At 32.8% G+C, this 18206-nt stretch overlaps 1 protein-coding gene across 8 annotated transcripts in view; it reads left to right on the top strand.

Annotated features, from left to right (window-relative positions):
* The window catches only part of LOC134256263 (receptor-type tyrosine-protein phosphatase F-like), an 83185-nt gene that overhangs the window by 44557 nt on the left and 20422 nt on the right, over nucleotides 1–18206 (top strand). For 4 of the 8 annotated variants that reach the window (XM_062738915.1, XM_062738918.1, XM_062738916.1 and 1 more), the window contains 4 exons: nucleotides 10100–10200; nucleotides 10361–10559; nucleotides 14685–14972; nucleotides 16362–16673. The exons of 1 other annotated variant lie outside the window; for it this stretch is intronic. In XM_062738915.1, coding sequence (XP_062594899.1) covers nucleotides 10100–10200; nucleotides 10361–10559; nucleotides 14685–14972; nucleotides 16362–16673 — 900 coding nt within the window. Of the gene's footprint in view, nucleotides 1–5523; nucleotides 6164–10099; nucleotides 10201–10360; nucleotides 10560–14684; nucleotides 14973–16361; nucleotides 16674–18206 lie in introns of those variants that run through there. 3 more of the 8 variants (XM_062738921.1, XM_062738919.1, XM_062738920.1) reach the window with 3 other exon arrangements.

Genomic DNA, 18206 nt, shown 5'->3' with positions numbered 1-18206 from the left:
TACAATTAAGTTAGAAAATTGCAATCAGTTAAAAAAAATCCCATCTGGCATCTAAACGATGCAGGGGTAATGAAAATATTACATATTAATGTGTGATTAATCGAAAATTTTGTAATTATAATTTACCTCTATGGCATACAATCGTAATATCTTATTCTGTTGTCTATTTGCGTAACATTTGATTTTAATCAATTTTTTAAGTTCAATTAAAAAAAAATAATCAATCATGATTTTAACGGAAATATCATTGCGGAGCAATATTTTTTTTTTTAAATATCTGTGACAATTTTTGTACTCGCAGAAAATTTATCATAAAAATAAGATAACACACAAAAGGAAAAAAACTAATAAAATAAATCCACATGATAATGGGTATGTGTTTATATATTTTTTTTTATTGAATACAAAACAACTTCCCTCCTACCCCCCCCCCCCAAAAAAAAAGAATGCATTTTTGGAGGTGGGTACCATTGAAAAACCGTCGTTATACCAGGCAAAAATGATTACAATATTCAAAATTAATATTAATTATAATAATTGTGATGTACCAGAATATATACGAGATATAGTCCCAAAGAAACGAGAACACACATCAAGCACAGGCACCTGACGTTATTTATTTTTCTTTTAATAAAAAAAATATACACATACCTAATAATAAACTATTTAGGTATGTATATTTTTTTCATTAAAAGAAAAATAAGTAACGTCAGGTGCCTGTGCTATGTGTTTATTTATTTTTTATCAAAAGAAAAATAAGTAACGTCAGGTGCCTGTGACATCAAGATACTATACACGAAATAAAGATTTAACTGATCCCAAGAGACAAGTTAGAAATATTTAACAGAATCAGAATCAGAATCAGTTTATTCGCTCAAACCATACAGCATGGTACATGAGGAACATAAAGTATATACAATGTCTATAATGTCGTCAGAGGTACATTAGTATAAATATACACACATATAAATAATTAATATAAATATATATACGTAAATAAATATTTTACAACTGCATGTAGAGAGGATGTACATATAGTACATGTAATAATAAAGTATATGCAAAAAGAAAATACCAGGAGGACAGCTAAGAAGGACAGACAGTCTCAAATATTTTTGAAATAAATGTACATAGTTTTTGTAAAGATTGTATATTTGAATTGGCCATGAGTTCATAAAACTTGACAACATTTGGTCTGGTGCAGTAACTTTTGTGTAAAAATTTTTTTCTTATCTCTGAAAAAGCTGTACACTCTAAAATGTAGTGGTATTCATCGCCTATCTTTCCATTGTTACAAACTAAACATACTCTATCATTTAATGGGGTGCCACACCACCTCCCTGTTTCGACAGGTAGATGATGATTTGAAGTACGCATTTTCATCAATAGCTTTCTTTGTTTTGGGCGTAAATTTTTAATGTAGCTTTCAAATCCGAAATTGGTTTTAAAAATTCTGTAAATCTGGCCTTTGGAAGAACTATTTATGTCATTTGACCATTTTTGAATGAACTGGTCTTTTAAATTCTGATTTACAATAGCACTTAGCCATTTAGCATTGACAACACCTTGCTCATTCCATATAAATGAAAGTCCACAATTATTTAGAATTTTTTGAATACATTCAATCCATTGACATTTAATACCATCGTTACTTAATTGGTTATACATATACTTGTACACAATATTGACAATTTTATCTTCTGCACATGTAAACATCTTTGACCAGTAAGTAATCATTCTCGTAAAAACATTGATGTACAAAGGGAATCTTCCAGTTTCTCCGTAAATCATGTAATTTGGTGTAGAACTTTTCAAATTAAATATAGTTTTTAAGAATTTTAAATGAACACGTTCAATTATTTCCATATTTTCATAGCCCCATATCTCACATCCGTAGAGTAAGATGGGTGTGACTACTTTATCAAACAAGTCAAGCTGACATTCGATCGGTAAATTAAATTGTCTAATTTTTCTTATCACCCCGTACATTGCTTTCTGTGCTTGCTCACAAAGATGTTTCTTCGCTTTACAGTATGAACCTGTTCTTGATAATACAATTCCTAGATATTTAAATTCTTTTACATTTTCAATATTTTGGGTATTGTAATAAAATTTCCTCTTTAACATTGCCCCTTTGGAGAAAACCATGACTTTTGTCTTATCAACGTTCACATTAAGTTTCCATTGAGTACAATAAGTATAGAATTCATTCAATGCCTTTTTTAAATCATCAGCAGATTCTGCCAAAATAACAGTGTCATCAGCATAAAATAAAATCAAAAGTTTTAAATGTAGTAATAATTCATCTTCAATTTCTTTACTAATAGTTTGTAATCCGACTATGTCCTTTTCTACCAAAAATTCTTCAAGATCGTTTATGTACAAAGAAAATAAAAAAGGTGACAGATTTTCGCCTTGTCTTACCCCGACATTACATTCAAAAAATCCCGAGGACATTCCATTTTGTTTCACTAAAGACTTAATTCCCATGTACATATTCCTTATATAATTGAAACATTTACCGTTAATACCATTTCTGAATAGCTTATTCCACAAACCGTTTCTCCATACAGTATCAAATGCCTGTTTAAAATCAATAAATGCACAAAAAAGTTTCTTTTTTCTTTTCATAAGGATATCAGATAGAAATTGCAAAGTTAAAATATGGTCTAATGTTGAGTAATTTTTCCTAAAACCTGCTTGATTATTATTTAGAAGGTTAACCTCGTTTGCATACATTTCTAGTCTATTCGCCAATATGCGGGTAAAAAGTTTGCCTAGGCAGCTTAGCAGAGATATAGGACGATAATTTTCAGGCTGGGTTGGGTCGCCCTTATTCTTATATATCGGTCTAACAATACCAATTAACCATTCATCTGGAACGAAACCACTATCAAAAATTATATCAAAAAATTTCTTATACAATGGTAAAAACGTTGACAATGTTGTAGAAATATGTTCATTTAGAATGTTATCATACCCTGCGGCTTTACCATTCTTAAGTTTCTGAATAGCCGCTATTATTTCTTCTTCGACAATTTCACAATTGATAATACTGTCTACATGGTCTGAGTTATCATTTGTATCATCTAATCTAAAGTCGTAATTTTCGTCATCGTTAGCATCATTAGTATTGCCTTCATTCATTTCTTTTAAAAATAGAAACATATCTTGGATTTCAACAGCGCATTTTTTATCTTGACTTGATGCATTTAAAATTCTCCAATAATCTTTCGGGTTTGTTGAACGTAAATGGGCAAGTTTTTGAGTTAATTTATTTCTGTAACCCTTCAAGCAGTTATCCATTGTTTTCTTGTATTGTTTGCTAGTTGATTTAAGGTCGCCTTTGTTTTCAATTGTTTTATTTCTATTGTAAATTCGCTTTGCTAAATGGAATTTTCTCCTTGCTGTTTTACATTCCTGGTTAAACCAGGGTTTGTTACACTTTTTATTATCCATTGAGGGGTTTTCTATATTTTTTTTCATACCAAACGTTTCTTTTGCTGAATTAACAAAAACTTCACAAATGTTTTTCGCTATTTTGGTAACATCATCCCTGCAAATACTTTCAATATTAATAGATAGTCTATCTAGATCATTTTCTATGGCTAATACAGAACTCACTTCAATATTGCTACGAAAATTGTTCCTGATACTGTTAAAAAATGGAATTTATTGAATACAGATGCAAGAGAAGAGATTTAGACATCACAGATGTACACCTACTGCTCTGGGGCAACGAAAACCTTTCATTCGAATTAAACATTGACATTTTTGCCGCTGTTCATAAATTCATAAATGACACATGTGAATTAGCTAGATATATTATTGAATATTTTGTATACGTTTTTGCTATTATTTTGCGTGACATTTATTATTGAAAAAACTAGTAAGTTGTTAGAACTTGTTTCTTATCCTTTTGATTATCAATAAAATATGTTCAAAACAAAACTGTCATTGCTGGTTTTCTTCTGGTGATGTTTAGGAACAAGTGATACATTGAAATCTTGTGGAATCCTTCATATGAGGCCCCTCATTTTCTGACACCTTGCATTATATATTGTTTATTGGGGAAAGTGACATACTGTCACCGCAATGTGAGTTTGCTGGAATTTGTCTTTACCCTCATGAATCTGACACTTCACCGTATAAAACAATTTTAAAACAAATAAGTAATTTGTTGCTAAAATTGTCACAAAAAGAACTACTTATTTATGGATACCGGTAACAGTGAATACAGACCAGATTTAACCTGTTTACCGGTATATATAAGGTATTTTTTATTTATTAATTTTTTTGCAAACAAATATGAGATGCCGAAACGTTGATTGTCAAATAAATTTTTCATTTTCTTTTTAATTATTATTTATTCTGGTTTATTTAATCATGCCTAGCAGCAAAAGTAAAATAATTAAGTTATATATAACGTTAACACATACACCGTAATGCATTGAAGTTTCTACCGCTTTGAACAATCAATAGGATTTCTTTATCAAATTCAATTTTAAAGACACAGCAACAGTATAATAATTTCAATAAAGATTTATTTCACATCATTTCTATATCATTTTTGTCGCTTTCTTCAACTGAGGCCGAAACGACTAGGTATTTAATGCCGAAATTGCTAGAGTCCGAAAAAACTTGAGGCCGAAAAAACTTCGGGCCGAACTGAAGAAAGGCCGAAACAACATGCATCGTTTACATGTGCTGTTTGTTGATACTTTTCTTGGGAGGTGGTATTGAAAGTCATTAAAAAATTGATCAACCTACTCTGTTGATTATCTTGGGGCCCCTCTAGCCTTTAATCATTATCTCTGGACCACTGTATCAACTTAGGCATCTTTGGTAGATAGTTTTTTTGATTAGATTGAATGGACTCTAGTGTAATAATTACCATGGAAATATATTAATTTCTTAGGGCAACTTTTTTTTTTCACTCTACTTATTATAGTCTCAAGTAGACACTCTAGAGCACAAAATATTGTGTAGATATTTTGATGTGTATATAGAATTTTTTTAATGCCAACAAAGTTGTTTATTTTATTTAATCATTTCTTAAATGATAGAATTTTTTTTTCTTTCACAAATTTTGAATTACAAAACCAAAAATTTAAGAGCACTAGCTTCTTAGAAAAACATTTGATAAGTATGAAGGCAAGAGATAGATTCCTATCTGTATTCCTGGTGGAACTAGCTTTGAAAAACAGTTGATGGAGAGCACCAAATTTTATTCGCTTCATATTTTCTCTAATCTCTGTCTTATCACATAGATGTATGTTATTGAATGCTTTTTTTATCCCTCTATCTGTCAGATAATTCTGATAAAAAGCCATTTTCAAGTTTAGCACATATCAAAAGATGTTGGACTACATTCAATGCACTGTATTTCTCAACTGACACACCATGACATAGAGTGTTACATGGTGAGTTGCTATGACAACCAGATTACCAGGATGATGAGAAGTTCCCCCCTTTTTCCACACAGATAATGATTAACCAATCAGGTGAGTGTAGAGAGTCACATGACCTCTCAGAAGTGATGAGCCTGAGGTTCCCTGTGTTGCAAGTGATGAAGTCAAAATGAAAGCAAAACAATACAAAGGATTGTTTTCTCTGTGACATGCAATTTAATTAGAAAGGAGAATCAAGGATAATATTCATCAATAATTCTGTAAACAGCTTTAGTGTCAGGGAATTAATTTACAGGCCTACTGCAGCAACATAATGTGATCATTATTCTCTTGTTCTGAGAGAGATTGGAATTTTTTGAAACCTGATGAAAACTTATCAAACAATATGGAACTAATTTCTCGGAGCTTATACTACAGGGGTTTTATTGCGAGTTGTGTTTTTATATTGGCCTTACTGAGTGGAATTAATACTCAGAGTGTCCCGGAGAAACCTACGGGATTAACTCACTGGGAAGTGACTCCGCAGTCTGTGAGGCTGACATGGAATGCTGGGAGTAACGAAGCGGTGATCCAGTACAAACCCAAGGACGATGATAGTTTTCAGTGGATCGAAACTCGTCCTCTTAAAAAGTCAGATTTCACTGTTAGACGTCTTCAGCCATACACGGTTTATCAATTTCGTGTTGTAGGTGTTAATAATTATGGCCGTGGTCAGGCCAGCGATACCATTGAAGTCCGAACTGGAGAGCTAGGTTGGTTTCAGAATTAGTACCAGAATATAATTTTGGAAAATGGCATGATTCATTTCCTTTGGCAGATATCAAAAAATCTTTTCTTTCTAATGATTTTGAGTCATTTATACTGGTGAAGAACCTATTTCGTTTAGAATATTTAAGGAATGATGTTTAAATATTTTGTTGTTAATTATTTATTGGGATAAAAAAGTTAGCCAAACACTTGAAATTTGATCCAAAACAAGTATACAATTGTTAAGATAAAGTAGCCTGCAATGAACTTGGCCCAGTGCACTCTGTGTATGCATGTTGTTATAGAGGTTAGAGCATGGCTAGGATTGTAAGAGTTTGTTATTTACCGACATGCCATATGGTAATTAGTGTCCATCAATCTGCGAATACTGATTATCACCTATCACCCATCCTGTACTAGAGATAGGGCAGACTGAAGAGCTTATCTACCACACACCAGGCTTAACCCCCTCCTGTGTTATAAGAGGTTAAAATGCATCTTGCCCCCCTCCCATGCTGAGGGTTAAGGGGTGTGATTTGACATTGCATAATCAGACTACTATAAACACTATTAGGGGCATCTGAGATAACTTTCTCTCAGAATTACATTGAATTTTTCACTCTAATGGAATTTTTCAATCTAGCTGCTGCTAAAAATGGATGATATGGCTTGATAGAAATTTGAAACTTATTGACTTACACCTTTGATTTATTAATTGATTATGTAAAATATTTTTACATATTTAATGATCAGATTTCGTGATATTGAAAACTTGTCATATAATCTTGACATTTTGCCTATAGAATGTATCAAAGTTCTGTGTCGGTTAGGTAATGGTGAGTGATGTCATATTGATTAAATATAATTAATGGCTACTTTGTTGTCTTTGACAGTGATCAAAGAAATGAAATAAAAGCCTTATACAAGCATGGTGAGGCAGGATATTAACATTTCTATCAAACATATATTTTTTTCTGAAGTTAATTACGTATCACGGTGTAATGGCTTTCACATTGATTGTATCACCCAGGTACAAGCTTTAAGTGATTTTTGTAGACAGATTTTGTAATCAATATAACAATTTGCTACCAGAAATGGAATTGTCAGTGGTCTTAAAAAATGAAGATGAAATATCTGTTTTTGTTTGTAAGGTTTATGACCTGAAATGATTTAAAAGCTGATTCCTTTGTGAGTCACGAGTACACTAATGTCAATTATCAGGAATGTTTCTGTCTTTGTATGTTAGATTTTATAATTCTGATATTTCATTTCTTCATTTATATGTCTTGTGATGTATTACTAGTATATACTCCATACATACACCTGTACAACATGTACAAGTTAGGGGTAAAATTTAATTTCTATTTAATGAAGTCCATTTTTCTTTCTCTTTCCCCAACATCTGTACTTGTCAATCTTTTTTTCTCCTGTTAGGATTGGTGGTAGGTTATTCTATGTAAACTAAACTCTTATAACATGATTCATCATCCATGCTTCCAGCAAATCTTCAGATGGAGAGGAGAAAAAAAATCTTATCTGATCATTGAGGAGTAGAATTTATCAGGCCAAATCCCCTCAGTGCCTTCGTGCAGAAATGCACTGAAAATGTTTCAACATCTTGGGTAACTTTGCCACGGTAGATTCTGATTACCAGTTTCAGGTTACTGTACTGATGCGTTTAGAGGAAAGTTTAGAAAACAAAGTCTTACAGAAATTAGCAGGGTTCTAGATACAGATTCTACAGTTTCAGAAGTTTTTCAGAATTATGCCGATGAAAATATTTGGCATCTCCTATTCTCTTTGTGCTTTACCTGACAAGATAAAAGAGAGAAATAAAGAAGGTACTAGTTATCAAGCTGTTTATTATGTTTTTGAATTAAGATTAATGGTAGCAAAAGAATGTAATACCTTTTTACTCTCTGTCAAAAAAATTACAGAGCTCTTGCTGATCTGACACTTGTGAGTGTCTGTAGTAAAATCTAAAATCAAAAGGCTGGTTAAGTTCTGCTGGAGCAGCATGTCTCTGTTCCAAATCTTCAGTTAGAGTACAGGACCAAGTGCTAAAAGATCATGGCAGTAGGTAATAAGGTCAAGGACATCATTTACAGAACTTGGTCACACTTCCCAGACCCTCAGTGGGAGTGGTGGCCTAAGGGACAAGTCCATCACTCAAAGAATTCAAAAAACTGGGTCACCCTTACTAGACTCATAGTAGGAAATCAGGGACATGTACATCACTCAAAGAACCCAAGAATTGGGTCACCTTACTAAAATCACACAGTGGGAGTGCCTTGTAGGAGGTCAAGGGCATATAGATCACTCAAAGAATTCAAAAACTCCGGTCACCCTCTAATAATAGACTTGCACAGTATTAGGAGTGCCCCCATGGCAGAAGGAGGGAAAACTTCAGACTTTGACAGATGAAGAGAAGCATTCACAGGAACACACTTCATCAGACCTTTATTAAATGTCAAACCAGTGAAAACGTCACTTCAGCTACTTCATAAACTACTCTTAAAAACTTTTTTTACTGTGTATGACTACTCAAACAAACAATTGGGGACCATTTTTTGGGTGTGATAATTTCATAAGCATCTCTTAAGAAAAGTTTAGAATAACATGAATTTTCAAACAACACTCGTGATAAAACAAAAAAAAATAATAATAAGATGTAAACATTTTAAATAAATTCATGTTCCAATCCTAGATATTTGTACCCCCAAAGATTTTACATGTACCGGTATTTAAGACGGTTTTATCAGTTGCCAAGCAGAGGGAATGTAGGTCTTGTTTGAAATTGTGCTCACCTCCAGCTGTGTAGTGTCTTGCTGTGTATAACGTATTTTTCAACATTATGATTAAAATAAGTTTGTATATCTATTTTAGTATTTTAGAATATTGGCAGCTTTCTGAATTATTGAGTAGTCTAGATAGATTAAATTTAATATCACTTGGGTAAACCTATACGATGGCAATATTGATATACTAGTTATTTTGTTAGTCATAGTATAAAAGTGTAGTCCTAGAATTTTAGAGTTTTAAATTATGAATCCATAAGAATTAAGATGCAGTACATATGTTCTGAAATTTCCAACACTGAATGAATGTCCAGCATCCAGATGCCTAATTGATCATTACTAAGGAGATACATATGGTGTTGTAATGAAGTTGTTCTGTCTGCAGCAAATTCACATTATCATTCCCTGTAAATAAGCCTGTTTTGAATTCATTAGAATTTGATACATTATTGGCCAGCCTGTATTTAAAAGCTGTGTATGAGGTTTTTGGTTTTTAAAAAAAAGATGTTATCATGTGAGATATTCTACATCCTGTCAGTTTGAGTATACTGTTTCACCTGGGTTAGCTTGCTTCTGGCAGGATACAGGCAGTGGCACATCATGGGGAGAGTTTGATTAGCTTTACTGGGAGTCAGATTGGATTTAATCTTTTTACCACATCTTTTCTCTACTGTGCACACAGAAACTGGCCTTTGGTGAAAATATATTCCTAGGTCACCCAGTTTCTAAAGCTGTCCTCATAAGTATTCAAGTTGTTGACATAAAGTTGAAATGAAAAGTACTTGAAAGTCAAGTTTTTACATACTTCTAACTTTAATATATCACTTATGTATATTTTGAAATACTTGTACTTTCACTGACAGTTTTGCATGATTTCAGATATGTGTACTTAAGTTATGTATTACTTCTGTCCTTGGAAGCATGAACACATTTCTAATTGAAATATGGTCAATTAAACAGATCTTGCTTCCAAGAATTATTTTTCACTGAAGCAAAAACAATTTACATTGCAGAGACATTTTATTGATTAATTAAATTATAAGATGCAAAGTTGGGCAATTACGTTTGTCCTAGAATAAGAATTCTGTGCTTCTTTAAGTGAAGTTTACCTTGTTTTATGAATTTCGATTTTTTATCTTGCAGCCCCTGGAACTCCTCCCAGATACGTTACAGCCAAGGCCCTCAACTCCAACACTGTCAGTGTGTCCTGGCTACCTCCAGAGAAACCTAATGGGGTCATACAGGTTGTTGTCAGCAAAAAAAAAAAAAATGGATAAATAAATTAAAATTTTTAAAAAGAAAGGAAGAAAAGAAAAAATACATTTTCAACAATTATTATACTTTTTACAATCTAACAGTTTTCTGTGTAGAAATATGCTTGATCATGACTTGTTTTTTTTGTAGGGATACCGAGTGTTCTACACTCTGCAAGCTGATTTACCCATAATTCTCTGGAACAACAAAGAACTTCAATCAAACACCAATGAGACGATAATAACGGGCCTGAAGCCCAATGACACCTACACAATTTGTGTCCTAGCTTACTCCAGTAAAGGGGAGGGTCCAGTGTCACAGCTTATCACTGTCATCACCAATGAAGGAAGTAAGTGGTCATGTGACTCTGTTGTGGCTTATCCATTGGTTGAATTTTTTAAGTGCAGTACTTTTACAAGAAAGCACGCAATGTCTTTGTTCCATCACAGATGGAGCTGTACCTAAACAAATGCTATGGCATGTTGATAAAAAAAATATTTCTGTGCATGGTATCAAAACACAATTACCATGGTGATAGCATGCGTTTATCATGCAGTAAGTACACTATAGAGAGGTTAAACAAATAATCAATATTTGTTGAACTAACTTATGATGTATGGGCTCTGGAACATGATCAAAATTTATTATTATTTCTGAAAAAGTAAATCATACAAAAGGTATGGATATCTTTGAGAAAAGTACAATTGCAACTGTAAAACATCTTGTTATGTTTACTTGCTGGTAGCCTGTACTACGACTAATTTGCATGAAGTTAGGTCTTGCAGTTATGCGAGTGAAAACCCTGTAGACTGAATCCATGTGACTTAGCACTAAAATGCATGCCGTATTTAAATACCAAAATATTGCAACAGCCAGATATTCATTTTGTACGAGTTTTTTCTAACCGTTGTGCGGATTAGAGAACACGATTTGGCTGTTGTGATACAGTTGGTGACGCATCCTTTTTGTGACATGCATCTGATTAACATTCTGTAGAGATTAGCTAATTAAAATGGCTTGGCATAGGAACTGACCAACATGTAGAAGCATCCTTTCTTCTTTCCAACTTTTTTTTCTCCAACTAGAAATGTTTATTTTGGCTATTCCTCTTGTCAGAAGAGATAAGAACCTCAGGGTTTTTTCCTTAAATCCAATCAGTTCAGGGCTTTGAAATTTAATTTTGATTGGTTGACCAGGTTATACAGAAATTGAGGTCCAAGGAGGGATAGAAAGGGAAGATAATGTATTTACACATTTTCTAGTTTTCTTTAGGAAGGTAGGTTGGGTTGCATTCATTTGCGCTAGGTATGCTTTAAGGTAGGGGGGGGGGGGGGTAAATTCATGAACACAGAAATTGGTGACATAAGAAGAATGGGAGGGGGTAGGGGATACCCTTATTCTCATTTGGAAGAAAATCTTTGTTACCCTTCTTGCTCTCTGAAGTCATGTAAAGGAAAAATCCCGATTTGTCTAAGTTTATGCCTCCATTGCAGACAGCCTAATAACAGTAAAACAAAATGGTAAAAACATTTTTCCAAGTAAGTTGATTCAGTCAGACACATACTTGTTATTCCTTTTTTTTTCATCAGTCGGCATTTCTCTGCTGTCGTTTAACATATATATAACTGCATGTATTGTTTATCATTTATTGTGTACTCCTGTAAAGTGTTATCACAAAAAAACAAAATCTGGGAAATAGATTTACGTAAGAAAGTGTGAAAAAACCTTTAACTCTGTCCATTTTATATCTATATTTGTTATATTTGTGGTTTCTCTACTAATGACTTTGTCTGCCATATATAATGTGCTCGCGCGGTGTTGTACAATTTGCGTATGATTATAACAGCGCACTGTCTAGCTATTAAGCATGTTGTAGTTGCTATCTAGTATCCATTTTTTGCTGCGCGAAAAATGTGTAGCGCCTTTTTTTTTACTTCACATTTTTTCTGTATCATTGAGTGTTTTCATGATTTTTTGAAAAAATGTATTGATTTTAAGTACGAAGATAAATTTAATATTTTAGAAAGATGGAAATGTAATCATATTTATTACTATGTTATGATAATTGTTATCTTATGCAATATGCGCATGCATGCGACAAATGATTTATAACAAATTCTAAAAGTTATGCTGTCTGCTATAATGAATTTGATGCATAGATATTTAACAAGCGTTTATTTCTTTTCCCCCCTACCTACCGTGCAACAGGCAACTTCCAGGGTAAGCAAAGCGATCATTATTTTTCTATGTTTAAGTTTTTTTTGGTCACAATTTACCCCCCTAACACATTCCATACAATCAATGATCATTGCTAATGCTTATTCTGGCTTGAATTAATGTGACAGGGTATTAAATCTTTAAAGCCTTGTCACGAAATTCCCTGGATCACAGTCATCAAATATAGAATTTTTATCTGGATAATCAGATCTAATTAACTATATAAGGACAAGAATGGAAGAGCATTATGCAATGGAATCATCTGAATGTTGATTTGTGTATTTTCCGGAAGAATTGCACATTTGATATTAGGAGATATATATATTATTTTTGTGATTAAATGCAGTATATGTTCATTTTCACATCGTTGTTTCACCTGTATCTACATTTCCCCATGTATTATCAAGCAAATATTGTGGCAATCCAGACCAGAATGTTCAAAGAACTCGTAAGGACAAGATTAATTTTGAATTTTCCGTATTTTTTCCAGGTGGCTCGCGTAAGTTTTTAATAAATATTATGCATGAAAAAAATCACCATTATTCTGGATGAATGGTGTATATCTTTGTATGCCTGTAGAATTTGGGAGAAAATGAGATTTTCTTTTTATTCTAGACTTGGATTTAGTATTTACATAACTGTAAAAGAGAATTTGTAAGACAAATACTATTGTATGAAGTGAATGCGATGTATGATCACACATGGGAATGAAATCTGCACATTTTTCAAAACAATTTTTTCTGGTTGAGTATCTGATATCGATCTATCTAAAACCTTGAAACACTGTCATGGAAGCTCTCGCATGTTATCTATTGAATAGGACATTAATGCTTTTTTTTAGGTTAATTCACATTGTATGTGTATCTGAGCATTGCAAACAGCAGTAAATTTGATTCTTCGGGATATTTTCCCGATGATCAAAACATGATCCACTAATGGAAACAGTATTAGAACATATGCTGAGAGGATTTGAACATGAGATACTGGCATGATGAATAGATCATTATTACCAGAAGCAAAGGTCAAATGAGAAAGAATGTAGCACTACACTCAGAGGAAATTAATTTACATTCAATATGTGATGTTTTATTACTAAAGCCTAGGAACCCAACTTGGCAAATATGCTGTATTATTTGGAGTTGAATCACTTTTTTTCAATTTCAATTTTTTTTTAAATCCAGAGAATTCTATTTACATTCAAATTTTGTAATCTTGAGAAACTAAATGTGACTAGAAAAAACAGGTTAATCATATGTAGAAAAAGAGGTTAGGAAATCCATTTAAGTTGAGATCACTATTTGAGATATACTAAAGTTCAAATTGATTGGAAGAACAAATAAAAACATTAAATTGTGTGCAAAAATGAACATGCTTCATTTAATCACATATACTTTCCAATGTGTATACATATTTTTTGATTCACAGAAATTGTGCAATTTGTTAATGGCTATTTCACCCCACTTAATTTAGTCAGTCTGCAAATTCATGACCAATAAGTTTTCTTTTTAAAAAATATTGCTTAATGTTAAGTTTTTTCTCAACTTACTCTTGTATTCTACTATTTTCAATGAATAAATGGTTGCCATGACATAAGACCAATGGATAAAAAAAATGAGTGTGAAGTAGAATAGAAAAAAAAAAAAAATGAAAAATTGATTGCTGAGAACAAGAGAAAAACAATTATAAGAAAAAATCTAGAAATAATATAGAATATTTATTGTTACCAGTAGATAGAACTTTCATACTTGCAGTTATTGCATGAACAGTGATAAGATATTGCACATAAATGGATTAATTTATCCACATGCATGATTTCGCGTTATTCCTAAATATTGATAAGAGTTTTTAAAAAATCTTTTGTTTCCATGAGAAAAAAAAAAATATGGTGAGCGGATCAGATTTTTAAAGAACTGCTAGCTAGAAAATTGTACATTGTGAAATTTATATAATACTAGATAGCACTGCCACATAACCAAACTATAGATGTAGAAATTGCTGCAATGCAACTTTCAATGGTCGAAGCATAAAATTTCAAAAAGCCAAAATGCTGCAAAGCAATTGCAAATTTGACAGCAATAGCGATACTCTTCCCAAAGCTTTGCTGCAACTTGATTAGCGATGGCAATTTCTTATGCAGCTAGTAGTAAAGTAATGTTTGTTTCATTTTAGGCAGAAGAAAATTTTTTAAAAAAATTTTATTGCTGATTAATTTAAAAAGATGAGGCCACATGTTTGATATTTCCACTCTACTTTTCAGTCCCGTCACAGCCCCGTAACATTTTTGCGGAAGTAACAGGACCTAACACAATAGATGTATCCTGGGACCCACCGAGTCAGACCAGGAACGTGGTTACTAAATACTTTGTGTACTACAATGATACCTACCTGAAGCAGGAGAGCCATTTGGTAGTCCAGGGCACAGAGACCAAGTGTCAACTTGAGGAACTGACCCCCGACACTGTGTATACCATCAAAGTCTCCGCAATCTCCAATAAAGGTGAAGGTGCCGCCACGCGGATAATCCAGGCCAAGACACTGCCATTCGGTATGTTTATAAATAACTCGTATTCATACACGACCTTACTGAATTTCATCGTCAAATCTGTGTACAATATCACAGAACTTGGGAAAGAAAAAAACCTTAGTGTTTACAGTTGAAAAAACTTTTTCTCTTTTTTTTTTGTATTTTATATATATTGTTCACTTGTGGTATTCCCCCCTAGTCACTCACTGAATGAGATCCAGTAGTAAAATTTCTTTATATTTGTGTGTTTTTATATGTTGTTGTGAACATTGTTTCTTCATCAATCACTGAAATTGCAATTCATGACTGTTTTAATGATTTTCTGGATAGCCCATGAAATGTTGGGTAAGTGTACGGGATAGTTCTGTTAGAGGATTGGGTATTTGGTTATAAACAGTAGTTTGGATTTTAATTTTAGGTCAAGGTCATTTTTTCTATATAAAAAAAACTATAGAAATAGAGTTTCCAATGTTTATAAATTACTATACAATACATGAAAGGTCAGGTTATGTAATAAAAATAGATTTTGAATTGACATTTTTAAAATGGAATAAAACTCATGCAATCATACAGTATTCAAGTAATGCATGCATTAATCATGGGGTTGGGAAATTAATTTTATTGGAAAGTTCTAATTGGGTCAAAATATTTTTCCTTCATTTTGTTATATTTTTTTCCATCAAATATCTAAGTTTTTGGCTTTAAATGTTTTGACATATCATCATTTCTTTTATTTGTGTATACTTTCTATATTTTTATCTTAATGTTGTGAAAATTCAGCCATCAACACATTTCCATCATAAAGTATCCATTTTGTCATAATTTTGATTGTTAAGCTGAAAATTCAGATAATTTTTTATTTCGAAAAAGTACTTTCTTGTATTATGGGTCCATATTAGCATCCATACATAGGATATTTTTCAAAATGTAGAATTTCTAATTTCAGAATAGTTATATAGGTATTTGAAGTGATTTTTGCCTTTCAGTTTCACACTGCTGAAAATTGAAGCTTAGACGAACAATTATATCCATTAATACCATTATGCAAATACCTTAAAAGTTGATTTATTGATTGCTTTATGTAGTTTTACTGAAAAGCTTGACTCATGGCTCAAATCTCAATAAATACTGATAGAGAGCATGCCTGATTTTGATGGCAATGGAAAAAAGTAAAATAGCATACAAGCTGCATCAAATGCATAAACTCTCAATTATCACCATGCATGTCAGCATATAATGGATGCTAATAAATGGTGCCATGATGCAAAAAATAGAAAAATCAGCACTTTATTCTGAATTTTATTTTTATTTCATTCATTGCATGTGTTTGCATGTCAATTTATTTTCTGTTATATATGTGTTATTTATTCTCATTTTCTTTTCCCCCCAACCCTCACCACTTCACTCTAGTGCCAAGTGCCGCCCCTCAAGCTGTTAGCGGAATGCCCTACAAAGACTCCAGGAGTATCAAAGTCACGTGGAAACCTCCCCCCAAAGATCAACAAAATGGGGAGATCCGAGGCTATAAGATATTTTATGTGAAATATGACCCCAGTCAGACCGATCAGGACGCCACCAGCTCCTCCGTCGGGGCTGAGAATCAGGAGATAGTGTTGGGCAAACTCGAGATCTTTACCGAGTACAAGATCTGGGTTCTGGCCTTCACCAGTGTAGGAGACGGTCCCAGCTCACCCCCTATCCGAGTGTGGACCAACGAGGACGGTAGGTATTGTCCGTGGATTTAAAAACATCGTCTTGCATTGACCTAGATCTTTGGATCATGGATGACTCCGTTGTTTAATTTTTTTTTTCCTTTTTCCTCAATGGTGTTATGTTTCAATAACTGTTTGGATTTAGACAGATTGACCCTGTGTCATTTGAACTAAAAAAAATCATGCAGAACATTTGCTAATAAAATGAAAAATGAAATAGAGTAATGTGTCAATTGATTTTAATAATACAAGAAAGAAAAGTTCTGCCTGATTTTAAGACTTCATGGTTGCATCATACATTTTCATTACAGATATTTGTGTCAGTGTCATGAGAACCAATTCCAACAGACATGTGACTAAAGCATTAGTTTCATAAATTAAATTAAAATTAAAAGTTTTGTACAAATGTAAAATCGTGAGTTGGGTTTTACTAAAGCTAAAGTCACATTTCTGAAGTGAATGTCACACATTTTCACATCGTTGCTTTTATCGTTTTGTCATTGCACATTTATTATTAGGTTTATTCATTATTTTGAAAGAGAGTTGCATTGCTTAAAATTGATTCAATACTGTAGGGTCAGAAAATATGCTTCACGTTCATCAAGTTTATTGAAATTACAATCAATCATAGAATTTTTTTCTTCATAATTTTATCATCATTCCAGTTAGCCATTTCTTTTCTCATTACATGCATCCTGCATCCTTATCACCATTTTCATCATCATTGAATTGTTTTCAAGAACAAAGAATAACAGAAACATGGATATTTTTAGTTGTCAAACACAGAAAAGTGTGTAGAAAATTTGTTTCTCTGAACTCAAAAACAGTTAAAGTAATACCAGTAAAATTATGCAATATGTTTATTTCATACGAAGGATGTGGAAAACCTGCTCTTTGTTGGTTTACAATCGTGAAAAGATATATAAAGACAGACGGGGAACATATGTCTTAACTTGTCTTTGTATGTTATACAGGGGATTGACATGGGGAGATGTGGGGGGATGTTTTCTCAAAAGTTGTACACACTAATTAATTAGAGCTCTACGAAGATATGATCAGAGAGCGTAAGAATCATCAGGAGATTGACTTCTTTTATTGTAAAAAAGCAAAACGTTTAAGGAATCACAGTCTAGTTATCATAGCATGCCAGGGCATCAACGATAGTGGGAAACATTGGATAATTTGCATAACGGGCGGAGATTCCTTATATTTCTATTTCATTGTGAAATAAAATTGTAGATTTAGACCTTTGAAATGTAGACATAGATTTAAATTACATGAAGACTCCAATGCCAATTTCAATAGTCCTCGTCCGCTGACGTCAAACGCAAAGGCAACCGCATGAGATTTACATGCATATTTGGCCTCCTTAGCGCCAGACATAGAGAAAGATGCGCACAAGGTTTGCATGACTATTAGGCCTCCTTAGCTCCTGACCTTTTGACTTGCCTAATTTACATTCTGGTAGAATAATCAAGAAATTAACTCCGCTAATTTTCAAAGAGTTATCAAGAGAGAAAAATTAGAAATGGAAATATTTCTT

This window comes from Saccostrea cucullata, unplaced genomic scaffold (genome assembly GCF_032062105.1).
Source record: "Saccostrea cucullata isolate Sc308-1 unplaced genomic scaffold, CSIRO_AGI_Scuc_v1 ctg929, whole genome shotgun sequence".
Classification (NCBI taxonomy): Eukaryota; Metazoa; Mollusca; class Bivalvia; order Ostreida; family Ostreidae; genus Saccostrea; species Saccostrea cuccullata.
Note: the sequence above shows the minus strand (reverse complement) of the source record. Positions and strands in the feature narration are given on the sequence as shown.